Source organism: Eucyclogobius newberryi, unplaced genomic scaffold (genome assembly GCF_026437365.1).
Source record: "Eucyclogobius newberryi isolate DKJ021-1_F unplaced genomic scaffold, fEucNew1.0.hap1 SCAF_15, whole genome shotgun sequence".
Lineage (NCBI taxonomy): Eukaryota > Metazoa > Chordata > Actinopteri > Gobiiformes > Gobiidae > Eucyclogobius > Eucyclogobius newberryi.
This window is the reverse complement of record NW_027315779.1, coordinates 11333430-11360037: the sequence shown is the minus strand read 5'-3', so window position 1 is coordinate 11360037 and position 26608 is coordinate 11333430. Positions and strand designations below refer to the sequence as shown.

Here is a 26608-nt window from a genome sequence, read left to right as displayed (position 1 = left end):
TGTTTACTTGATTTTCTTCCTTTACATGTCAGGCACAAATTAAATATTTAGCAGAGTTGTAGACTTTTATATTTGTTATCAGCTTGCAGCAGCTCTGTCACATTTTAGTTGTGTTTTGAGGTGTTGAGTTTTTGTTCAAAGTCTATGTGGAGGTGTGTCCAGAGCGTCCAGAGCGTCCGGTCTGAACTCTGCATTACAGGAGAAAATGTCATTACTCACCACTGACATTTGTCAACTGCCTCTGAATGCTAGAATTATTAATCATGTGACGTCACCTGCATAAACTCTATCCACGGGTTAACGGCACGTGACTTATTTGTGGTCACATGTTGATGACGTCACACATACTGTGGCCTCTCGCTGTCAGAGAGTCATGAAAAACAGCAAAAAACTGAAAATCAAGTTCAGGGATTTGATCCTCTTCTACAGCGGTGAGTCGCTGATACTTAAAAGACAACATTTTATGGACATTTCCATCTGCTATCCGCACTGGACACGCCCTCCGCACCGGACACGCCCTCCGCACTGGACACGCCCTCTGCACCGGACACGCACTAAAAGCTTTCAAGAGCACGGACTTGATCCTAAAATATAATACCCGGACAGTTAGAAAATGAGGCTCGTTAAAACTGTCTTCAAGTAGGCTAGCGTTTATTAGCATAGCCACGCAATAATATGTAACTAGCGTTAGCGACTTGAAACCGCTCAGCCTCAGTTTGGAGTGGTCTCTGAGTCCACCGGTCCCTCCTGACCACAGTCACACAGTTCTGGACAAACAGGGTCTTTTGGGATGTGACTGAAGTTGTGTTGAGACTTTTTGTTGCCGCAGCCCACAGTGAACATGCAGTTTTCATCCTCAAGATGGCAGTAGCAAAGTGTGTGACGTCACGGAGATGTTCTGGGCCTGTGGTCTGTGTGGATGTGGGTCAGAGTTCTGTGGTTCTGGAGATCTGCACACGGCAATTTACTGCGAACTCTGTGTGAATGGGGCTGTACACTTAGAGGTCATTTCATCACTGTTACCTAGCAACCGTAATGTAAGCCAGGCCCAAAGTTCATATGATTTACACAACAGTTATGAGTCGACAAAGGTTAATACCCGATAACACCTTTTGTTTTGTGGAATGCTGCATGAAATGTGTGTGACATTATTTTCGAAGGGCTGTCGCTTATTGATGACATCACAGAGGGATTATAATGTATTTCACTACTACTTCACTACTTCTTCTTGTATTGAACTTTTGCTACTTGAAACTATGATAAATATTGACCACAGGGTCTGTCCCACCAAACCTAATTAGAAAAACTGATCCTTTTTATGAGTAAAGTACCAACAAATATATTAAATATGATATATAATTGTCAGATTATGTTCAGGTGTTAACAATTTTCATAACATTTTATAATTGTAATATCTCAAGCAGCGTTCTAGTATTATGTTGTCAAATATGAAGTGAACTAATCCCAGAACGTGTTGGTAGCGGTCTAAATAACGGGTTTAACAGCTTTTATTGAGCCAGGACGAGACATTTAGTCGTTTTCAGATTAAATAAATTCGCTGAAACAAATTAGCGATTTGCTAATTGAGACCGTTGAGCGCTACCTCTCCATACTTGTGTTCATAGTCGCATTGTTCCACGATAAAAGCTCCGTTGTGTCAGAGATGTAGCTGCGGGGCCACGCGTTAAGTAGCACAAGTAAATGTTGCCAGATTTGCGCACGTTCTCTGCATCTCGGGGCCCACTTAACGGACTTCCTCTAATCTGAACGCCAGTCGTTTTAGCCGCTGCTTTCGTCCGTTCTTTACACGTTTCCCCCCCCCTCCTTCTTCTCTTTTCTCCCCCTTTTGAAGTCGGGCCCCCTTGTCCCAGACGTCGGGCCCACTTTGCCTGAGCGGAGCCAGGCCCGCAGTTGGCAGTAATTGAGGTCGATCAGAACGATTCCTTTCGCAAACAAATCAAATTGGTTAAAATATTTCATCTGGAGGAGAAGCCGCGGACGAGACCCTTCGCGGCGGCCGAACTCGACCTGTTTCACCGTTGCTGCTTTTGACGGAGAGTTCTTCTCGCTGGGACGGTTTGAAGTGGTTGAATAATGATTTGCCTTGAACACTGTTGGAACAATTTTAAGATAAGATGATGAGAAAAGGCGTTTATGTATTTAAAAGTGTCGGTAAGGAACTTAATCTTGCAGCGTTACATGGGATTAAAGTCAGATTTTTGCACTTTTTGTTGTTTGTTTGTTTGTTTTTACTTATTTTTGTTATTTTGTTATTTTACAGTTCATTAGCTTTTTAGCGACACTTGAACCTCCACCAAAACATTAACGCGCGTGTCTAGCACATTTCTGATGCGTCACTAAAATATAGTTTGATTGATAGTTGCCCAGCCCTAAATCCCAATCCTGCTTCTTTTTAACAAAATTTTCTAAGATAGACTATAAGTATTTTCTCCAGAGGTTGAAGTGGACTGTCTTTTTCTGACTTTAATCTCGTCACACATCCCCGTAGTACGTCACTTTGACCAGCAGGAGGCAGTACAACAACAGGCAAGACTGAACAAGGAAGCGTTTTAGTTGGCATTTATTCATTTACAGGTGCTTTTTATTCTTTTTTACAACATATATCTTGGAAAAACATGCATCGTTACTGCGAGCGTGCTTGGTATTATTATTATTATTTAAATATAGTAGATGGAAAGTACGGGATATTTTTAATCCTTTACATTTTGGTTCTCTCTTTGATATTGTTTACATGCCGAGTTTATGTTGTTTACGGATGTACATGTGTTTTCGGTTCGGCTGCGCGGAGCGGAATCTGTGACGCAAGCGGCCTGGAAACGCACTTTAACCCAACGCATGTTCCGACAGTGACCGCCGTCGTCCGGGGGGATATCGAGATGTAATTCAGATTTGGTTGACGCTTCGCTGCGACCTCTCAACGGCGCAGTTATTCTAAAGGGAGATGCGTGAGCGCCGCGGCGACAAATTGTGGGATAAACTCGATAAAGCGAGGCTAAAGAGCGGCTTACAGTGGACCGCGGCGGCGATCTTTGTGCGTTGAAATCTGATGCCCGAGCTCTGTTTTTGTGTTTCATGTTTTATTCCATCGTTCTTTTTGAAGCCTGTTTGAGTCGAGAGAATGGAAATGGCACTTTACAGTCAGCATTTGGTTCAGTTTGGAAAGAAGAAACTAACAAGACCTTTCTGAACAGGTCCAAACAATAAGCGTGGCTGATTTTATAGTGTATTTTTATAAGGTTGCCACCATTAGTCTGAATAATCGTGATGGTTGACTGACATGGTTTTTTATAAGATTACAATTATTGTGAAGAATGTGCTGGTTATTCACAGCTACATCAGCATCGTCCTCGTGTCCATCGCTTCATAAATATTGGTCTGATTAATAACGACCTGCTGATTGTTTTTAATGTGGACATTCCTCTGGATTTCAGAAATCTGTTCCAGGGAAATGTTCTCTATAGCACATAAGTTTGAATAAAAATGTACAGACTGACGCTTTTCCACCTTCAACTCACAGCGCTTCTCAATGTAGATGAAGTGTCTTGCCTAAGGACACAACGACACTCCCTCTAGCGCCTCCTTGTGGCACCTGGGGTTCCAGCGGTCTTGTCTTCAAGTCCTGACCAGGCCCTGACGAGGAGCTGTAGACTTTAAATCAGTGACGAATATTATTATTCGCTCAATTACTGATTGATTATTCCAACCTGTGATTATTGAATGTCACTGTATCGTTTATTATTATTATTATTTGGTGTTACTGATTTTTCATAATTTGGTCTTTGAAATCTTATTATGATGTATTCTGATCATGGTCCCAAAGCCTCTCCTGTTTAACCTTCAGTCACACATTTGCCCGATGAAGGCCTCGTTGCCTGGGACAGAGTGATGCATCGTTATGCACGACAACCTGATGTGTGTGTGTGTTGTGTGTGTGTGTATATATATATATATATATATATATATATATATATATATATATATATATATATATATATATATATATATATATATATATATATATATATATATATATATATATATATATATATATATATATATATATATATATATATATATATATATATATATATATATATATATATATATATAAATTATAAGATAATATCTTAGAGCCAATCAGAGCTTCAAACACTTACAGTTTCATGGTTTGAAGTTTGTAAAGTTGTTGATCAAGTTCTTGCCCAATATGAAAAAAAAAACGTTGTTCTAACGTGTTAAAAGCGTTAAATGTTTTGATTGGTTAATGTCATAAAAAATCTTGAAATGCAGCATTAAATAGGGATTAAAAATGCATTATAAAGCATTCAATTTGATTAGCTGAACACTGCATATACGCTGATTTTTTTTTAAAAAAAGGTATTTTTCAGGTATGTATATAAACATAATAGTGATATTATTTTGATAATTGTTGTCATGAAATGGAATCCAAAGACTGTAAAACACATGCCAAAAGATCATAACAAATACAACAGTTTTATTTGATCAAAATGTAAATAATAAACAAGTTCAAAATGTCATCAATAATTTTTTGTTGTTGTTGTAAATATTCACTATTTACAACAACAACAATCAATCAGTCTACAAACTTACTTGATACATATATTACTAAAATAATTGTTAGTTGCCACTTTTGTGTTTTGTAGTTTGCAGAGGAGAGCACGCAGTTGCTAATGGCGACCATTCAAATTTTGATTTACTTGCAAAATTCTCTTTGAGGTAAAGAAAATATGATTGAAAAGTCAATTGCTCGTCACGTTTGTGCTCACAAAGATAACGGTGACACAACATTTGACACTGTGACATCCTCACTGGAGCCAGACAGGGTTTAATCCACACTGGTGTCCTGTGTCTCCTGCTGTGTCTCCTGCTGTGTCTCCAGTGGGACGTTTGTGAGACTAAACCCATCAGATCTCCATTTCCCCATTGTCCCGGTGTCTGCAGGGAAGTGCAGAGGTGTGGCACCCAAAAGGAGCTGCTTCATAAGAGCCTTAATCCCCCTTCTGTGCGTCTGCGGAAAGACAAGCCCCGCCTCCAACATGGCTGCTCTCGCCACAGCGCTGAGCCAAGACGGAGGTGAAGCGCCAAATTAGCAAAAAAATCATAAAATAATAATAGTAGACCTACTTTCTTCATGTCATGTGGTCTATTACTAGTTCTGATAATGCTCACAATCATTCTAAAACTGTTCCGGAAAGGTCTAGTTTGTACTATTTTAGCTCCTTTACGTCAAACTAACAAGTGGCAGCTCAAAAACATGAATTCTTACTGTGTGAGCAGACTTGCCTCTCCACAGATCTGACCTGTAACGACCTGATGGCACAGAGCTTGTCTCCATGGAGATAAGTTTAATATCATACTTATTTACATTTTGTATGATCCTATTATTTTATATAGCCTTTTAGTAATTATTTAGATTATTTCCTTTACATTGGGGCTCTTTACGACGTGACTTGACAGCCCCATTGACTCTGGAAAGAGGGGTGAGGCAGGGCGTTGCTTGGTCCCCCCTCTTGTTTGATTTGTTTTGTTAAATGGCAGAATCAGAATCCTTCAATTATTTAGGTTTTGTTCTCCATAAGGATTTATCAACAATTTTAGAGAAAAACTATATATATAACCACTTTTTTCCTCTATAAAGAAAGACCTTGATAAATGGAATCTTATCCCAAACTTAAGTCTCAGTCTAAATCCATGGATAAAATCTGTGCATACAATTTGGAAATATCTAATCAAAACATACAAACTAAATTTAACATCTTAATTGGTTGGTTTCTGACCAAAGTAATAATAATGGTACATAATTTGGACTCAATTTGAAAAAAATGACAAATTTGGAAGAAATGGGAAGGTTTTATTTTTTATGTTTTGCGCCTTAAAGGTCCCATAACATGCTAAATCAACTTTTCAGAGCTTTTAACCTTCTTACATTGCTATTTGTGCTTCATATATGTACCCAGAGTGTTTTTTTGATTGATTTCCGCAGTGTTTAGCTATATTACAGACTATCTCCTTTCCTCGAATCTCCAAACTGACGGGGGGTGTCTACAAGACCGCGTCATAACCACAGGCACGCGTCATCATCCCCCCTCTCCACCCGCCTCCCCCTCCCGCCTGCCACCTCCCGCCCCCTTCCCCCCGGCTCCGCGCTGCTGTCTCCCTACAAGCCCCGGAGTTTTTCTGCTTTGATTTACGACAAAACACGGCTCAAAGAGGCCCAAATCTTCATTAATGATATCGCACTCATTACTATTTTCACAATGGTGAAGGTTGATGCAGCAACCGGGACAATAAACGGAGAGAAGTTCTATCCGATACCGAAAAACCAGGAAATAAGAGCGCGATGGACATAAGACTTTTTTTATATATATAATCTCAGATCAAAAATATATATTCTATCGTTTCTCACTCAGTCGCGCGGAGCTGCGCATCGCGGAGCACACAGCTGTGGGGAACACACTACGTCACGGGTGGGCGGGGCACACACGCGCTCTGAGACTACGTCACGGGTTGGGCGGGGGAGCCAGATCGCTCTTCGCAAGGGTGGGGGCGAATATCAAACCAAGCCGTTTGCATTTCCCGGTTGGTGAGGGGGTCCAAGGTCTGGGTGATATTTCTTAACTATTATGTTAAGGGTGTTGCACAACCCTTATTATTATCAATTATACACTTAGGATAGACTACGAAACGTGAAAAAAAGCATGTTATGGCACCTTTAATCTTCTTTTCTTTAGATGTTTTCTTTTTTTTCTTTTAATTTCTTCTCTCTGGTCTTGTCCTGTTTTTTGTTTTTGTTGTTCAATGTCTTCAATTTTGATATAAAAGAAAAAATACATACAATTTTCCTGCTAATTAAATATAGATACATAGATATAGAATAAATACAATCATGATTAAAAAAGGATTAATTTTAACATTGTTTGAACAAGTATTTTTCCGTTAGGTAAGGAGAAAAGTAAAAAAAAAAAAAATATATATATATATATATATATATATATATATATATATTATACACATTAATTATTGTACATACATTAGACATGCTACTTGAGTGTAATAATCTAAGCCTAATATGTAAATAATAATTGAATAGACAATACTCAAATATTCAAGTCAATATAACTAATTCGCAGCGTGTCGACTTGGATCTGGTTTAAAGGCCTTAAAGGTGAGACTTAAAGGGTTTTAAACAGTCAAAGGACGGTGACAGTAAATGCTGCTCATTCACACCTTTTAAGCTTTGACCAATGGTCTAATCAGGTGCGGGAATTTGAAAAAAGAAAAGGAAAAAAATGTAACGCCTCACACTTGAGCCTGCAGCACGAACGTAGAGTTTGCAGACGGGGCATCTGGCACAAAAACCTGCCAATTTACAGCGCACGAGACGAAGCCAAAGCGCCCAAACCGACCGTTAAAGAGCAACGTTGGGCGTCTGTGCCTGGGAAAGATGGCTGTTCTTTTTTCCCCTCAACTCGATTCAGCAAAAGCTTGAGCGAGACATCAATCGTACCACTGCAAACTCGACGAGAGCTCCCTTCGCTTGTAGGGCGGTTCAAGGTGGCCAATGACGCTTTACAAATAGAGAAGGCCAACAAGCTTCACTTCTCCAGCTGAAAAAACTGCACGCTCCCGAAAGCACCCCCCGGTTTCAAGACTTGCTGTCCCTGGTCTTCTTTTTCTTTCATTTGCGTGTCTAAACTGAGCCCCATTAACAACTATCTTCTGTATTTCGCAAATCATCAATCCAAAGCCATCCCGTCTAAGTCCCCTTTAAACTGATACAAGCCTTAAATGTGTCTGGAGTCTAGTTTCCCGTCCCACGAGCACGGAGGCCGACAGACGGGCTTAAATATGGCAACTTGTTTTGATTTTGGGTTTGAGTTACATCTTCGGGGGCCGATGTATTCAGATGCTGCGGTCGTCATATTTTAGCTGCCATCCAGTCACTTCAGTCGTCTTGGGTTTCCTGTTGGTTTTTTCCGACGCGTACGTTGGTCGGGCGGTGACGGAGAAGGTTTTTATTCACTGGATGAACTAAAAATGGCACGGCAAAACTGGATCGTTTGTGTTATACCGCATTTACTCTCCACATGTAGGTGAGGCAAGGGAAGAAATCCATTAAAGTTACAGATAAAGATGTAACTGAGAAGAATGCAAATAAAATCCTACGCACAGCTAAACAAAACTGTCATAGTCAGAGTAGAACCTGTCTCACATCTTCAGGAAGACTGTTCCAGATTTTAGCTGCATAAAACTGAAAAGCAGATTCCCCATGTTTAGTCCTGACTCTGGCACCAGCAGGAGGCCGGTCCATGTTTAGTCCTGACTCTGGCACCAGCAGGTGGCCGGTCCATGTTTAGTCCTGACTCTGGCACCAGCAGGAGGCCGGTCCATGTTTAGTCCTGACTCTGGCACCAGCAGGAGGCCGGTCCATGTTTAGTCCTGACTGGCACCAGCAGGAGGCCGGTCCATGTTTAGTCCTGACTCTGGCACCAGCAGGAGGCCGGTCCATGTTTAGTCCTGACTCTGGCACCAGCAGGAGGCCGGTCCATGTTTAGTCCTGACTCTGGCACCAGCAGGAGACCGGTCCATGTTTAGTCCTGACTCTGGCACCAGCAGGAGGCCGGTCCATGTTTTGTCCTGACTCTGGGCACCAGCAGGTGGCCGGTCCATGTTTAGTCCTGACTCTGGCACCAGCAGGTGGCCGGTCCATGTTTAGTCCTGACTCTGGCACCAGCAGGAGGCCGGTCCATGTTTAGTCCTGACTCTGGCACCAGCAGGAGGCCGGTCCATGTTTAGTCCTGACTGGCACCAGCAGGAGGCCGGTCCATGTTTAGTCCTGACTCTGGCACCAGCAGGAGGCCGGTCCATGTTTAGTCCTGACTCTGGCACCAGCAGGAGGCCGGTCCATGTTTAGTCCTGACTCTGGCACCAGCAGGAGACCGGTCCATGTTTAGTCCTGACTCTGGCACCAGCAGGAGGCCGGTCCATGTTTAGTCCTGACTCTGGGCACCAGCAGGTGGCCGGTCCATGTTTAGTCCTGACTCTGGCACCAGCAGGAGACCGGTCCATGTTTAGTCCTGACTCTGGCACCAGCAGGAGGCCGGTCCATGTTTAGTCCTGACTCTGGCACCAGCAGGAGGCCGGTCCATGTTTAGTCCTGACTCTGGCACCAGCAGGAGGCCGGTCCATGTTTAGTCCTGACTCTGGCACCAGCAGGAGGCCGGTCTCTGAGGTCCTTAGAGTTTGAGAAGGTTCTTATGGCACTAACATGTCCGAGGATGCAGTGACAGAGTGAATCCACTGGTCCATATTCACCTGCCGTGAGTGAAATATAGATCTGACTCCTCTGCATAATAAGATAAGATAAGATAAGATATTCCTTTATTGTCCCACATGGGGAAATTTCATTGGTGCAACGCAGGTAGATACAGAGATAGATACAGAAGAACAGATCACTTATAGGAAGTCTGAAAAACACTTTCAGTAGAAGATCTCCTATAAATAAATAAAAACTCCCATAGACAAATAAATAAATAAATACATAAATACCATTGCATGTGATCACGACAGTAATTGCACATGAATATGTGTCACGATAGCACATAGGTTGCACATGAATTGCACATGAATTCCAACAGCAATTGCACATATGACAGAATTGCACATGGTTAGGTCAGTATTGCGAGTGTTCAGTACTAACAGTTTTTGTTATAAAGTCTGACAGCAGCAGGAAGGAAAGACCTACGGAACCTTTCCTTCGCACATCGAGGGTGGATCAGTCTCTCACTGAAGCTGCTCTCCAGAGCGGAGAGAGTGTCCTGCAGGGGGTGACACTCATGGTCCAGCATAGATGTGAATCTAGCCAGGACCCTCCTGTCCCCCACCTCCTGCACCGAGTCCAGAGCACAGCCCAGGACGGAGCTGGACTTCTTGATGACTCTGTCCAGCTTCTTCCTCTCCCTCTCTGTGATGCTGCTGCTCCAGCAGGCCACACCGTACAGGAGGGCTGATGCCACCACAGAGTCGTAGAAGGTCTTCAGGAGTGGCCCTGTCACTCCAAAAGACCTGAGTCTCCTCAGGAGGTAGAGCCGACTCTGGCTCTTCCTGTACAGTGCGTCTGTGTTATGAGTCCAGTCCAGTTTGTGGTTCAGATGAACACCCAGGTACTTGTATGAGTCCACTCTCTCAATGTCCCGTCCCTGGATGTTCACTGGTGAGGGGGCAGTGGGGTGGTGTCTGCGGAAATCCACCACCATCTCCTTGGTCTTCCCCGCGTTGATGAGGAGGTGGTTCCGCTGACACCAGTCCACAAAGTCCTGCGCCAGTCCTCTGTACTCCGCGTCATCGTCGTCCGTGATGAGTCCGATGATGGCAGAGTCGTCAGAGAACTTCTGCAGGACACAGCTGTCCGTGTCATGTCTGAAGTCTGCAGTGTAAAGGGTGAAGAGAAAGGGCGCGAGGACAGTGCCCTGGGGCGCCCCCACACTGCAGGTCCGAGTGTCAGACACACAGTTCCGGGCTCTCACAAACTGGGGTCGGTCTGTGAGGTAGTCCAGGATCCACTCTGCCAGGTCATACTCCACACCAGCCGTCTCCAGCTTGTCCCTCAGGAGCAGCGGCTGGATGGTGTTGAAGGCGCTGGAAAGATCGAAGAACAGAATCCTCACAGAGCTGCCAGGCTTTTCCAGGTGAGAGCGAGAGCGGTGCAGCAGGGAGATGACGGCGTCCTCCACTCCGATGCCAGACCGATATGCAAACTGCAGCGGGTCCATGGCTGAGCTCACGGTGGAGCGGAGGTGGTCCAGGACCAGCCGCTCCAGTGTCTTCATCAGGTGGGACGTGAGAGCCACTGGCCTGAAGCTGTTGAGGTCTTTGGGGCGCGGTGTCTTAGGCACAGGTACCAGACAGGAGATCTTCCAGACCTGTGGTACCACCCTCAGCTTCAGGCTCATGTTGAAGACATGCTCCACAACTCCACACAGTTCATCTGCGCAGGACTTAAGGAGCCTGGGGCTGATGCCGTCAGGTCCTGCTGCCTTCCTCACTTTAATCCTCTTCAGCTCACTCCTCACCTGTGCTGCTGTGACAGTCAGTGGTTGGCAGGGGGACTGTGTGCTGGGGGGATGGGTGAGTCCAGGCGAAGTGGGGAGCTGATGGTCCGGGGCAGATAAGCGAAGAGGAACAGATGCAGGGCATTGTCCAGCTGTGGAAGAGGGAGCATGCAGCTGTGCAGGGGGAGGGGCGGGTGACCGATCAAACCTCAAGAAGTGAGCATTTAAATCATTCACCCACTGTAGATCCCCCTCTGTCTGGGCAGGGGGGATTTTGAAGCCCGAGATGGTTTTCAGGCTCCTCCACACCATCTAATAATTGTGATAGGTCAGCTGATACGCAGTGAAAATGTGTCCTAACGGCAGCATGTAGAGGTTGAACAGAAGGGGTCCCAGGACTGACCCTTGGGGCACCCCACAGGTTGGGGACATGTGGTCTGAGACACAAAGTACTTCCTGTCTTCCAGATAGGACCTTAACCAGTTTAGGGCAGTGCCAGTGTTGCCCACCCAGTCCTCTAGTCTCTGTAAGAGGACCCCATGATCGACAGTGTCAAAAGCAGCACTCTAACAGAATTAAGACTGAGGCTTTGCCCGTGTCAGTGTTCAGGCGGATGTCATTTGTCACCATGACAACACCAAAGTGCTGTGATGAGGTCTAAAACCCTGAAAAACATCAAATGAGTTGTTTATCAAGAGGAAATCCATGAGCTGTTGGTAAACAACATTTTCAAGGACTTTGCCCCAAAATGGCCGATTAGAATTGGGCCGGTAATGACTCAGTACTGCGGCATCAAGATGTAGGGCCCCCACATTTCAGAATAAAACACTGTAAATACTCTGTTCCCTGAAGAATCCTGTCTTGTGTGAAAATAATAAATCAATGTATTTGTGTTCAGTTTCTGATTAACATGAACAACGTTAGATGCTAAAACGCTCAAAATGTCCCTAATAACACACGACTACAGTAAAGGAGACTCACGATTTAAATGTTTTTTTTACCAACAATTTCATTTCAGCTTCACATTCAAAGATGAAGGGTCCTCCAACTGGTTTCCTAGGAGATGTTCTAGTTTTCCTCTTGTGTGAATGTTCCACATCTCCATGGAAACAAGTGGGTGACGCCACCTGGTCAAATTACAGGTCAGGGGCCTTATTTATTACAGAGTGTGTCAACAAAATCCAAATTTCACGCACGTGAAAAAATATTCAGATTTATTAAACCCTCCCACCTCATGCCACGCCCCCTTTACACCTCCATTTCACCATAAAAGGACACTGCAAAGTGAGTTATGAATGTGTGCAGGAGGGCAAATGTGAGGACTGACAAATTTGTTCTCTGCATTCTTTATGATCTTTGGGGTTAAACCTGTCAGTGGTAATCCATGAGTTTCAGGGTGATGAAACTCTAACACTGCTGCTATAGCCTCAAAAATCACCTACTGTTAAAGCCGAAACGCATGAATAATCATTTGTCTTCCTGCCTCTTCCTAGAGTTTTCCTGTATCACAAAAATCTCTAGTTGCTTTTTTCCCATCTGACCAGTGTTTTCACATGGCACTTCTGAAGATGACTGCAAACAGTTAGTCAAAACATGCCACAGTATGACAAACACTGGTCTGATAGAAGAAATAAAAGTATCTAGAGTTTTCCTGTACTTTCCTTCCACTCTTCGAAGATACTATGGCTTAAATTTAAATCCATTGTACACAGACGGCTGTATCCAGTGATTAGCTCCATAGTAATCGCCCTAAATGCACTCGCATGTTCTGTATGGGACTCTGAGGCTGTTTCTGATTATTGGAGATCTGTGTAACATCAGTTCCAATTACAGCCAGTCTGACAGCTCAAGTGGGACCATAGATGTTTTCTACTGGTTTTCCCCTTTTCCTTGTATCGAAATGATGTTCCAGATAGAGTTGTGGTCATAGTCATTTCAGCGTTACTGTATTTCTCTGTGTATTTCTTTAACCAGCTCTTCACTTCTAATCACTTCTGTAGCGTCTCACATCTGCATCGAAACACAAACCATCCAAAACATGTTTTCATTTAATAGTAACAGTAGCTATATTCTCTGCACAAGGACACAGATAGTGACCTTCAGCTCTCTGCATGAGGACACAGATAGTGACCTTCGGCTCTCTGCATGAGGACACAGATAGTGACCGTCAGCTCTCTGCACGAGGACACAGATAGTGACCGTCAGCCCTCTGCACAAGGACACAGATAGTGACCTTCAGCTCGCTGCACGAGGACACAGATACCTTCGGCTCTCTGCACGAGGACACAGTGACCTTCAGCTCTCTGCACGAGGACACAGATAGTGACCTTCAGCTCTCTGCACGAAGACACAGATAGTGACCTTCAGCTCTCTGCTCAAGGACTCAGATAGTGACCTTCAGCTCTCTGCACGAGGACACAGTGACCTTCAGCTCTCTGCACAAGGACACATATAGTGACCTTAAGCTCTCTGCACGAGGACACAGATAGTGACCTTCAGCCCTCTGCACAAGGACACAGATAGTGACCTTCAGCCTTCTGCCCAAGGACACAGATAGTGACCTTCAGCCCGCTGCACAAGGACACAGATAGTGACCTTCAGCCCTCTGCCCAAGGACACAGATAGTGACCTTCAGCCCGCTGCACAAGGACACAGATAGTGACCTTCAGCACTCTGCTCAAGGACACAGATAGTGACCTTCAGCTCTCTGCTCAAGGACACAGATAGTGACCTTCAGCCCTCTGCACAAGGACACAGATAGTGACCTTCAGCCCGCTGCACAAGGACACAGATAGTGACCTTCAGCCCTCTGCCCAAGGACACAGATAGTGACCTTCAGCCCGCTGCACAAGGACACAGATAGTGACCTTCAGCACTCTGCTCAAGGAAACAGATAGTGACCTTCAGCTCTCTGCTCAAGGACACAGATAGTGACCTTCAGCCCTCTACACAAGGACACAGATAGTGACCTTCAGCTCTCTGCTCAAGGACACAGATATCGACCTTCAGCTCTCTGCACAAGGACACAGATAGTGACCTTCAGCACTCTGCACGAGGACACAGATAGTGACCTTCAGCTCTCTGCTCAAGGACACAGATAGTGACCTTCAGCCCTCTGCACAAGGACACAGATAGTAACCTTCAGCTCTCTGCACAAGGACACAGATAAGTGACCTTCAGCCCTCTGCTCAAGGACACAGATAGTGACCTTCAGCCCTCTGCTCAAGGACACAGATAGTGACCTTCAGCTCTCTGCTCAAGGACACAGATAGTGACCTTCAGCTCTCTGCTCAAGGACACAGATAGTGACCTTCAGCCCTCTGCTCAAAGACACAGATAGTGACCTCCAACCCTCTGCTCAAGGACATAAACCAGAGCAGTCAAAGACGGCCACTCGGCCCTGATACAGACCGTACAAATCTTAATGTACAATTATGAACAGTCTTTAGTGATTGAATAAGTTTAACTGTTGCATTAACATGGAGAACATCACCATAATCCAACAAAGGTAAAAAGTTAGCAGATACCAGATGTTTGCGGTCTTGAAAAGTGAAGCGGGATTTGTTATGACAATAAAAACTCAGGTTTTATCTTCAATTTTCTAAGCAATTTTTGCAAGTGAGCCTTAAAAAGAAAGCTCTTGGTCTTGTACAAATCCATGGTACTTAAAATTAGAAACAAACTCTAGGGTTACCTTAAGAAGCAGTGATCAGAGGAATGTCCTCTGGTCACACACATCCATGTGAGAGAACCATGGCCATGGTTTTGTCTGATCGAGACTGCACTAAGGAGAAAGCAGACTGTAAAGACTGGACGGCCCATTCCAGTGAGCTACCGTATCATCTGTGTTTTAGAGTCTGTATAGTCCAGTTACCAATTACAAGGATCAAAGTACAACAACTATTATTTTAGCAGTCGAGTAGCCACAATTATAATAATACATTTATTTTGAGCAACCTATAAACTCCTTTGAATTTAAGCAAAAAATGTTACTTCTCTAATAATAATAAGGATAGAAAATGTAGTTGCAATAATCATTTCTTCTTTCATGCGCATTAGCTTCAGCCTCACAGCAAGAATGTCCTGGGTTCAACTCCGGGTGTTGTGAGGCCTTTCTCTGTGTGGAGTTTGCGTGTTCTCCCTGTGTTTGGGTACCACATGGGACTAAAAACATTGCCTGGCCGGCCAGTCCCTCCCACCTTCTGTTCAAATACACAAGAGTATGGAACCAGACCATTAGGGGGCAGCAAACAACCGTCCTCACTTGTGATGATCCATTGGCGGCTAATCCATAACACGTGTCTCAAACGCGTAAAATGTCTCCTTCTTTTACCTCAGATACAGAAGTGTTTCGTGCATCACTTCTGCACAAAATCCACACAGTTTCTCAGTCCTATATGTGACTTTTTGCCCTTTTTTACTCGTAAGCCTCCATGTTTGTTTAGACGCGCTCAAACGGACCACGCGTGTCTCTGATTGGTTAATCTGCCTCTCAATCACGGCCATCTAAAACTGGAGGGACAGGATATGGATACAGTCGCAGTTTACACGTGTTAAAAGTATTGTTCTGTAGATATTAAAATACAGCAGGAGGCGCTAGCATTGTCGTAGCATTTAGCACGCGTCCGCTGTTCGCATTCCTTCAGATGCTAACTGTAGCTATGATTCCAGACCCAAACACGTTTATAAAGTATTGCCAAAACGCGTGGACGGTGTTTTCAGTCTGAAGGAATAGCGCTGGGTTGAAAAAATCGATTTTCAGATTTTTAATCCATTCGCATATTAATGACCGATTATCGATTCGTACGTCCAAAGATCGATTTTTTTATTTTTTTTATTTATTTATTTTTAAATTCAAATTATTTTCTACATTTCCCTCAGTGAACTTCAATCTGCCTTCAAGAAAGATAATTCAGGACTCCTGGATTATCTTTCTTGAAGGTAGATTGACCCTTAACCTTTTCATCAGTCTTCCAGCCATCAGTAACTACCAATACTTGTAAGATTTGCTGTTTAATATTGATATAATACTAGTTTTAATATGTTGCTTCTCTACACAGTCACGAAGTGAAGGAAACGGTTCAAATACATTTTTAATTTTTAATAACATTAACCCCCGAATCGAAATCGGATCGAATCGGAAATCAGATCGAAATCGGATCGAATCGGATGGAATCTGAGAAAATCGGCAAAAAACGATTTTGAAACGTAAAAATCGGAATCAAATTGATTCTTGAAATTTGTATCGAAACCCAGCTCTATGAAGGAACTAGATGACTACCTTTTTTAAACCTTTCCTTGACGAATGAGGGATTACAAATGAAAAAGTGAAAAAGAGGATGATTCTGGTTAAGTAAAGGCAGAATATGTCCTTCTGTCGGAGCGCGTCTTGTACTTGTCTCTTTACATAATGCAGTGACGCCGCTGCCCTTGACCCCATTGACTTCAGGCTCCGTTTGAAGGCAGGGGTCAGCTCTTGTTTTCGTGCCCCGGCCAAGTGCACTTCTCCGGGACAGTTGGACTCCGCTTACTCCCCTCGGGGACCAGAACGTGAGAGAGCGGCACGTTTTTAGGACATCTGCGATATCCAACCCTCGCGCAAAGAATGGGGAGATTACTCGCATTCTACGTCAAGTTTTGTGTTACTTGCGTGTAACTGTTACTAACAGAAATGATCATTGCATTACTTTTTTGGGGAAGTTTCCAGATGACAATATCCAGACGATATGATGTCAAACCAACAGAAATGTGTCTTCAAACGGTTTAATGAGGTTTAATTATTGGACAAATGTGAAATGTCTGTCGAATGAATCGCAAACGTGCAGAAATATCACTTTATACACAGTGGTCCAAAGTCCACGAGAGTAATAAGTATATCACAGACAAAAGCACAATATGTCTTCTTTAAGTATGAGTCATTGGAATAAGTCTGGATGTAATATTCATTTTGTAATTTTAATAGTATGTAATTGAGTATAGTTTTAAAATCAAGCTGGCCAACATAAAAGTAACAATTCTAAAAACAACGTGTATATATACTGTGGAAGTGAGGTCACTGATTGCTTGAAAACAACTGAATAACAGAAACGGTTCCATTGACTTCTGGTTCAAAACTTTCATTTACATTTTAATCATTTTAGTCAACAATATTCTGCATTGATATGATTTAAGGCAACGTTGTCCAGTCTGCACCTAAATGTGTTTTATAATTTCCTTTAATCCGCTTGCATTCGCTTTCTCGAAATGCATTGAGAGGATTTGTTGCCGTCTAATTTTAAGCCTGATTTTATTTTAATCATTTTAATTTATTTTGTTTTAATACAAACAAATGAGACGAAATTTTATTTTTAATTTTTTTACGCCAATTTACAGTTAATTTACTCATAAATGGTAAATACAAATGCCTAAGTCTCCCTGTACATTTTCTTGGATCTAATATTTGAACAAAATTAAGAAAGTTAAATCTGGCTTTTTTCTTTTTCAAATTTATACGTCCAAAAATGTGCAATTTTAGCATTTTTTACACAATAACACGCTTTATTTTGTCATATTAAGTCATATTAAGAAAACATGACATGATGAAAAACCTGCGACACATTTTCCCCCCTTCACATTTATGTCAGTAAACTGAACAGAAACTGCTCCGTAAGGTTCAGTTGTAAATGACTTATAAACACGCGCTCTTCAAATTCCATCGCCTCCAATCACAGCCCTGTCAAAATTACCTGGAAAAGGGACAAATCATAGACCGAGGTGGGACTATTTAGAGGCAATTTCCCACTGCAATCTCAATTAAGCCGCTAAACGCTTCCCCCTCGTCTCATTACATCCACTGGGGGGCCATTGTTTACCCTCTGCGCCGCGGCGACGCACAAAAAGGACGCCAGTTTTGCGCGTTTTCTCTTTTTTTTTTCCCTTTCCGAGAGGGAGCGGCGCGTAATCCGATCATCGCCGCGATCAATTTGGTTATCGGGGAAAACAGCCGCGTGATCTGTTCAAGTAATTGGGTGATTCCTGCAACTTGACCCGTGTGGCACCAATTGAGAGCGCGGTGCGAGGTCTGCGTTTCGTCAGCGCGAGAGAGACGGTCGAGCCGGGTGTTTGCCCCCTCCCCCCAGGCCGGGCCCCCCGACGGACGGCAACGAGGGTCTCATGTCGCCGCGGGAGATGTAGTGAAAGAGAATGCGCTAGAATATCAGGTGCAACGTTGATAATAAACACAGGAGACGCGAGGTAAGACGATATCGATGTCGTGGAACGGTGTTATTATCACGATAGTCGCTCCATGGCACGAGTTATTGCACAAACCTTAGAATAGTCCATAGAATCAAGATATGAAGGTGCTTAAAAACTGTTATATCTTCATGTTGTCTGCACTGAAATGGCGCAAAGGATCATGGTCTATGTAGTTCATTATGTGTTTTCTTTTCATCAGCTGCTGCAACAAAACGATGCGTTGAAGCCGCGGAGCTTGTAATGTTTGGTCATTGTTACAGGCCCACAAAACGCTGCAAAAGAACTGTTAATATAAAACGTCTTTGTTATGTAATCTATCGAGCAACATTCATTTTTTAACTGTCCCAATAAGGAATGTGCCTGTAAATGTCCTGGTTCAGGCTCAAGTGTGAAATGAACCACACACGTGCAGAAATATCACGTTATACTTTGTTTGAAGGATTTCTCTGCAAATTCTTGTCTTATTTAAGGGAATAAGATTTTCTAATTTTGCAAATTCTCAAAACTATCATTTTAACTTTTTCTTCTTCTTGTTTTCTTTTCTTTTCTTCATCTTCTTCAACAAAACATCTAACTTCAGGTTCTCCTGAACATCTTGGCTCAGATCTGGTCCACTTCAGGTCGACCTGGTTGTGGCATTTCAGGTTCATCTTTTGGGTGACCGCACACTGTGTCTTTGGATCAATAAAACATTTAATAATTGGACAGATGCTTTATATCCGCTCCTAAAATGTTGCCTTGTGCAAAACTCTATAAATGTGTTTGTGTCTTTAACTGTGTCTGTGCAGAGTAATGCCCTTTTTGGCTGTAGTGGAAGCACTTACACCGTCTGGAAACATTTGGAATTATTTACATATTCAAGTTCATATTTTTCTCCTTGAAAAGATCTGATGTTGCCCTCACTCACTTCTAGTCCTGGATCTGGATCAGTCCTAGAGAAACTCCTGGTCCTGGATTAGATTCTTCTGATCCTGGATTTGACAAACCCTCAAAAATAAATGTTGACCTGACTCTGCCATTGAACAGTTTCTTATTATTCATAATAAATAATAATCATTCATAATTCATAATTATAATAATAAATAATAATCTGGGGCAGACTGTCTCATCCCAGAAGTGACCGGTCTTAGCTCCAGAGGTCAGGCACTGACCAGCAGGTTTGACAGTTTGATACGAGCAAACGATCTAGATTTAAATACTTCTGAAAAATATAGGCCTAATATTTGTATTGTCTTTTAAATATTATATGAATATATAATATATAAAATGCCCGATAAAGGACACAAATCGGCCCTGTTAAGTGAACAGTTGATTCTTTATGAAAAAGTGAGCTTCTTGTGTGGTTAGACTGGTGCTCGCTCTGAATCCTTGTGCTTTGGCCTTGATGCTAATGTTGTAGTATCACGTTTACACCGCGAGCTGCTGTGAATGATGACACAGCTGTTGTCTGCGTAATCGTCTGCTGTGTGCTCGTGTAAATTACACTATTAAACCACTGCAAAGTGGAGAACGTGCAATTTTACTCCCAGAACTTGGAGGAGCAACCGAATGGCTTCTTCCTCAGAATCATGTGTAAAGAAACTTAACAAATGTTTAATTATGCTAAAATATCAAAGTGCACATTATTTAAGGAGATGCTGGTTGAAGCTGTGGCGGTCTCATCACGATCTCGTGTTTAGTGACTGTGATGTTGTTCTTCACACCAATATTTAACTTGAAAACCTTGTATCTCCGGTGTAAAACTCCAACAACGGTGACAATTGATGGATTGTTTTGAGTGTGCACTTTCTGCAGCGGCAAGTCAATAACAAAAAGTACTGGGCTCAATTAACTTTAGACACAAAATTTAAAAATGGACTTTTACTTTGTTATACTTTTGTTTTCACTCGATGGGCTTGTTCTGTGTGTTCACTTTTAAAAAATATATAATGTAAAAATAATAAATGAAAAGTTCAAGAAAAAAAACAACCACAGCAATACAAAAAATAACTAAATGTGCAGCGATACCACACACCAGTTTGTGTCATCCATTTTTTCTGTGATGGCCTTTTCCCTGCCATTAGAAGTACGTTCCAAAAGTATCTATTTATATTGTCCATGGCAGGAGTTTTGAGGCCCAAATACATGGCCATGTCAAAAACAATCTGCAGTGATTTGTGTATTTCAAGTCCAGTATTTCCGTGCAACAAGACAGTCCCAGAGCACGAGAACTCCCTCCAAACATGGGACGTACAAACCTTTTCCCACTCCTCGTCCGTCACAACAACATTTCCCTCATTTTAATGTATGTAGTAGATTCCTGAGTCAAATTCTAATCACAAAACAAAACCATCATCATTCAAAAAATATCTGCCACATTGTATACTACTTTTTCCCCTATAAAGTGTGATTTGGTATTTCCGTATTTTCCGGACTTTAAGTTGCACCAGCCGAAAATGCATAATAGAAAAGAAAAAAACATATATAAGTCGCACTGGAGTATAAGTCGCATTTTTTGAGAAATGTATTTGATAAAATCCAAGACCAAGAACAGACATTTCATCTTGAAATGCATTTTAAAATAATAACAGATTAGAGAACATGGTGAATAGGTGTACGTATGCTAACACTAACACCTTCAGCTACAAGACAGAACTGTGGTAAGTGTCTGGTATGTTAACGTAACATATTAAAGAGTTATTCAGATAACTATAGCATAAAGAACACGCTAACAAGTTTACCAAAGCGTTAGTATTACCGTTAGTATTACTAGAGCGCCCTCTTCTGGTTGCTAGTGTAAAAATAACAAATAATATCACTTTGCTCTGGGGTATAAGTCGCACCCCGGCCAAAACCATGAAAAAAGGTGCGGCTTATAGTCCGGAAAATACGGTATTCACTGTAAGTAGGCAAGCGTGCCGCGGAATCTTTTCAACCAAACAACACTTGACACAAGATTGAACGTCTCACACCGTCTCAACTCCGGCGTTTCTCTGTTTCAGGCTTTCGGCTTCATGTCCCGCGTGGCTCTCCAGGCCGAGAAGATGGACCATCACCCCGAGTGGTTCAATGTTTACAACAAGGTAAAAGCTCCCGGCGTCGCCAGCGCGCTCTCCGCTCCGGGAGCCACTTTGTAATCCGCTCTCCTCCGCGAGCCCTGGATAGAGTCAGATTAGCCGTAAGTCAAACAATCCTAACGGCTCCTGAGAGTTCCACGCCAGCGCGGGACGATCGCACGGAAGCCTTTTAGGAACAGACGTCTCTGCCCCGGCTCCACCGAGAGTAAACGAAACGTGTCTCTAAAAGTGCTCAAGTCGCTCCCGGTCGCTCCCGCCTCCGTTAAAGATGCACTGCGTAACTTTCTGCTGGCGGGTTTGCTTCTTTTTGCCTGGGTTTTAATGTGCGTGTGACAGTTTTCTTTACGATTTTCTCATTTCCCCACATGAAGTTGACGTTTTGCACCATTCAAGTTGCGGTTTATGCGGAAAAATGGAAAAATATGCACGGGGTAAATGGCCGCAAGTCGAGCAAAGATCTAAAACATGTCGAGAGCATCAAAATAAATACTAAATAACAGTGTTTTTGTGTGTTTTTACTCGCCATGTAGTCGTGCGTGTGACATTAGAGGAGTTTTGACCCGGGTGTGCAGCAAGGAAGTGACGGAGCAGCAATTGCAAACTGTGAGGATCGAGCTTTGTTTACGCACATTTAAGTGTGTCGCACATATTCAAACGTAAAAACACAATGAATGCCCAACACGACTTGAGGACCGGCCAATCAGGAAGTAGAATTATCAATCTACCGAAAACTGGGGCTCAGGGTCCTTCACAATAATCGATATATCGCCCATGATATTCTTAAGTTATATCACTGTTTTTTTAAAGAACCCAATACATTTTAACAAAGTTTTTCTTTGTTAAACCGCGACCTGCACAAACTCTAACTGAAATACGACAATTTTAATCATCAAAACAGTCAAAATGTCAAATGTTAAGTGTAAAAACAAGTTAAATAATTCGTCGCAAAATAATTCGGGAAATCATACAAAAATTGACTAATGGCGATATATCGATACAGCAGCCCACGATATGGATGCTGTATCACCAAATTTAGCATCGCGATATATCAACATTTCTATATTTTGGCACACCTCACCTACAAAACGTACTAGTGTGACGTATGAGATGAGTGGTGCAACCTGTCATACACACTTTAAACACACACCTATCTCCATGGAGACGAGAAGGCCAAGTCACAGGTGAGATCTGCGGAGAGAATACACGCTGACCTGCGTTTGAATCTCGTCGTCGTTTTTTTCCCCCATCTCCTTCGCGTAGAAACCGGCTTTTGAACCCCGCGCTTTAAAGCCGCGGCCAAGAAATGAACCCGATACACCGAGGAATATTATCTGTACATTAGCAGCGGCTTACGGTTCAGCCCGTGTCCGTGTGGGATCCGCGCCGAGCGTTTGGTGCCGGCCCAGGAGGCGCAGACCAACACCGGCTTCATAAGAAAAGGATTTAGCGGCAACATTCCACCGTTAGCCGCCCGCTAACTCCGCGGACTTGTGCTAATGCCGGGGATTTGAACCGACTCGAGATGAGATTTTGGAGGAAAAGAGAGAGAGAGAAGAGCTGAGGACCGGCAGCGGTGGAGGGCAACAAAGTACTACAAATCAAAACACTGTATTTACCGTGGGTACTTTTGAACTTTACTGCATTTAAGAGCGAGTATCTGAGCTTTCTACTTTGCCACTTGTTTGACTATGAAGTACTTTCTACAGGGTTTGAGGGGTTTGTTTTTGCACATTCGTGTTGCGATCCCGACTCAAGGTTCTAGGTTCAAGCCCCAGCTCAATATATAGGTAGAAAAATGAAACAAAACAAAATCGACAACAATTCTTTATCACAATCAATACATTTAACAGCTTTTTCGTTCTCAAAATCTGTGCTAATGTAATTATTTTAGTCTGAAAGTGCGTTTTTAATTGGATTCAATATCGTGACATTAGTAGATTTTTCTTGCTTTTTTGCTTCTGCATCAGTTCTTTCACTTAAAGATGGATTAAACTGAACATCTCGCCAAAACACAGTGAACGTGATCATATTTGACTGATTTAATTTAGCTTTTTTCCCCCCAGTTTGACCATTTGAGTTAAGTTTATTGTACTTCCTGGTCGAACATGAGCAGCGGACACAGTTGGAGGTCATTTTACAGCTGTTACCGAGAAACCATACTGTAAACAAGAACCAAAATCTGCACAAATGACACAACAGGCCCTTTTCGCGATGGTTCCCGGCTGGTTCTGGTCGCCGTAAAAGTGCAGATCTTTTCAGAGGTTTTCGGTTCGGGAAAGTGACCGTGCAGTCGACCCGGGCCGTTAGAGAAACATTTAGAGTGACAAAACGTTTAAAATCAGCTTTCATTGTATTTATTCAAGTAGTTTAGGTGTGGACATCAAAATCGCCAAATGTCTCGTTGAGGTTCAAGCATCACACAAAAGGTGTATAAAATGAACCACAAATAACACAAATGCTGCTTTACACCCTCGTTTGGAAGATCGCCCTACACATTTCTCCTCTTTTCATTGTTAATCGGCTCATTTTGCCGTCATTTTCAATCGTTTACTGTAGACGGTGTGCTCCATCCTACAGATTTTACATTTTTCCACCACAAAAATTGCAATATTAGTCATTGTTTTGATATATCTTACACCTTTAGAGTTGTTTATTGTGCTATTGGACCAAAGCTCAGTCAAATATTCTGTTTTTTCGCCATCATTTCAAAACGATATCTCTATTACTGTCTATTATCTCAGCTACTGCCGCCCACTACAGGAGCTCTCCACGTTTTATATCGCTGACTCATGGCGGGAGTTGGAATCTTGTCCCCAGCAGAGTCGGGCCCCCATTCAGTCTAATCTGTGCTTTTTGCTTCGCAGGTGCAGATCACGCTGACGACGCACGACTGCGGCGGCCTGTCCAAGAGAGACGTCAAAATGGCCAAATTCATCGACAAAATTACACTTTCCCATTAAGGCGTTTGCTTCCGTCCGTCTGAAGCGTCTCCTCTTCGCTCCGTCAGACCTCAGCGTGGCTTTTAATCACGTGACGGTGGCGCCGCAGCTTTAGTTTGCACGGTTTTGGATGCATCGGCAACATCAGCCTTAAGGGGGCGCCAAAAAGCTGAATTTCCCATTACCTGGCATTGTTTGCAGTTTGAAGGGCTGTAACGAGTGCTTGTATTGGTTGGATTCTGCAGCATTTAGCTGACATTAGATCAATATTTTGAAGGATCCTGATAAGATTCAACTGTAATTACTTTAAAGACGATATACAAATGTGCAAAACTACCGCTTTATTCTTTCATTTGGAAGTTTACAACATAGATTTTGTTTCAGTTTTCATTAAAATCAGCTTTTTGTAGTATTTTTTCTTTCCTACAAACAATAATATAATTCACAACATTATCAGTGTTTCATAATGTGCCCAGTTCTAATTGCACACACACAATATGGTATTAAATTGGGACCAAACAAGGACTAGAACAGGACCTAACCAAGTCTAGATCAGGACAAGTGTAAAATATAGACCAATGTTGACAAATCAAACTATCGTGACGGTTCCCTGGACCATACAGACTCTAAAACACACATAAACAGACCATTTGTTACAAAGAAAGCCACATTATTAAATTAACATTTAAAAAAATAATGGAACAACTTCATCATGAATGTACTTAATTAATGGACGTCTCCACATGGATGAACGCTTTTAAAGGATGAAAATAAATAATCGTTTGTCTAGTCGACTACTTTGCACCCATGGAAAGTATTTTTGGGTTTGGGGACATTAGTTCTTACAAAACTGGTCAGTTTCAGTCTATGCAAAATTTAACCCCGTTCTAGCATTGTTCCCTCATCAAAAACATACCCGGAGTCGCATTTAGCTTCATTCACAATCCTGTCTGAGCATCAATAACACGTTGTTCTGAATTTGCCCGATGTGTGATGTCATAGTCTACCTGTGACGCAGCTCCGAGACCGTCTGCGCTGTGTTCAAGTCCATAAGTCCTCGCCAGACTCCTTATGAACATTTCTGCCGTCGTTACAACCGTGCGGCTACATTAGCATGTCGGAGGAAAGCTAGCATGTGTTTCTCTCTCATGTAAATCCCTCAGCAGCCAGTAGATGGTGCCAATGGGTCAGTTCCTAGCGTGGGAAAAGCTTCAGTGACATGGAAGTGGTTGTAAAACACAAGATGCTAAACTAAAGTCACTCAAGAGCACGTTAAAAGACCAATAACGATACAAATAATGCGTAATTGTTGTCCTTTAAAATGCAGGTGACAAGTTCTCATGTTTTTACGTAAGTTTGGTGGAATATAGCAGCTTTAGTGAATGTTTATCGTGGTTTTACTTTAGTCAAATAGAAGTTTGTGAAGTGCTAAAGTGTGTGAGTTTTAAAACCGAATCAGTCTGTCAAAAGAGCCGCGACAATTAAACAGATGCACTTTTTTGACAGTTTAAACATGATAACAAGATTCAAATGTGTTCATCGGATCGTTGGATCCGGATCGTTGGAACGGCGCTTCGTACCGTACAACCGCCCCGTGTCCTGCCGCCGCTGGAGAAGATGAAACCCGCACCGGACCTACACTTCAGCGCCAGCACATGGTAAATGTGATCGAAACCGAGAAGCAAACAAATCTGGGCCACGCACTCTTCTTTTTGGGTTTTCGTCGCCGGACTCCGAACCCCGACCCGCATTGCAGTGACCTCACATCAGTGCGTTCCAGCAGCAGCAGCGGCGGCGTAATCGTTTGGCTCTGCGGGGACGTTTTTGACATCGACGGAGGACGTGAGGACACCGGGAGTTGCAACGCGAGACCAACAGATGAAGTTTACCATCAAAAGAGCTTCAGAGAGGTCCAAAGTCTCTGGAGGAAAATAATAAAAAAAACAGCTCTTAAATTTGACTTATCGTCCTGGTTTGGTAGAAAACCCGAAGTTTACGCCGACAATCCTCTGAGTCTTATAAATGTGTGTTATTTGATCATGTTCAGAGTTTTCCCACGAAGCTGCTCGAGATCAGCAATAAATATGAATCCACAAAGAACGTCTGCAGATATGTCTTTTCTCATTTTAAAGGTGCACTATGTAACATTCTGGAACATCACCTTGTGTCTATTCAATTACAGGGGTTTTCAGTCTTCAGCGGGGTCTTCTCTCCAGATCTGACTTGTGATTGTCACCGCGGGAAAGTTATGTAGTGTATTATTTAGTCGCATAACGCATTTATC

General features: G+C 42.8%; 1 protein-coding gene across 2 annotated transcripts in view; it reads left to right on the top strand.

The window, feature by feature from the left end:
- The window catches only part of LOC140360697 (pterin-4-alpha-carbinolamine dehydratase 2-like), a 28935-nt gene extending 2571 nt beyond the window's left edge, over positions 1 to 26364 (top strand). The window contains exons 2-3 of one of the 2 annotated variants that reach the window (XM_072446026.1): positions 21311 to 21391; positions 24250 to 26364. In XM_072446026.1, the coding sequence (XP_072302127.1) occupies positions 21311 to 21391; positions 24250 to 24345 (177 nt within the window). In that variant the 3' untranslated portion in view covers positions 24346 to 26364. The remainder of the gene's footprint in view (positions 1 to 21310; positions 21392 to 24249) is intronic. The other variant, XM_072446025.1, reaches the window with a different exon arrangement.
- The last annotated feature ends 244 nt before the right edge of the window (positions 26365 to 26608 follow it).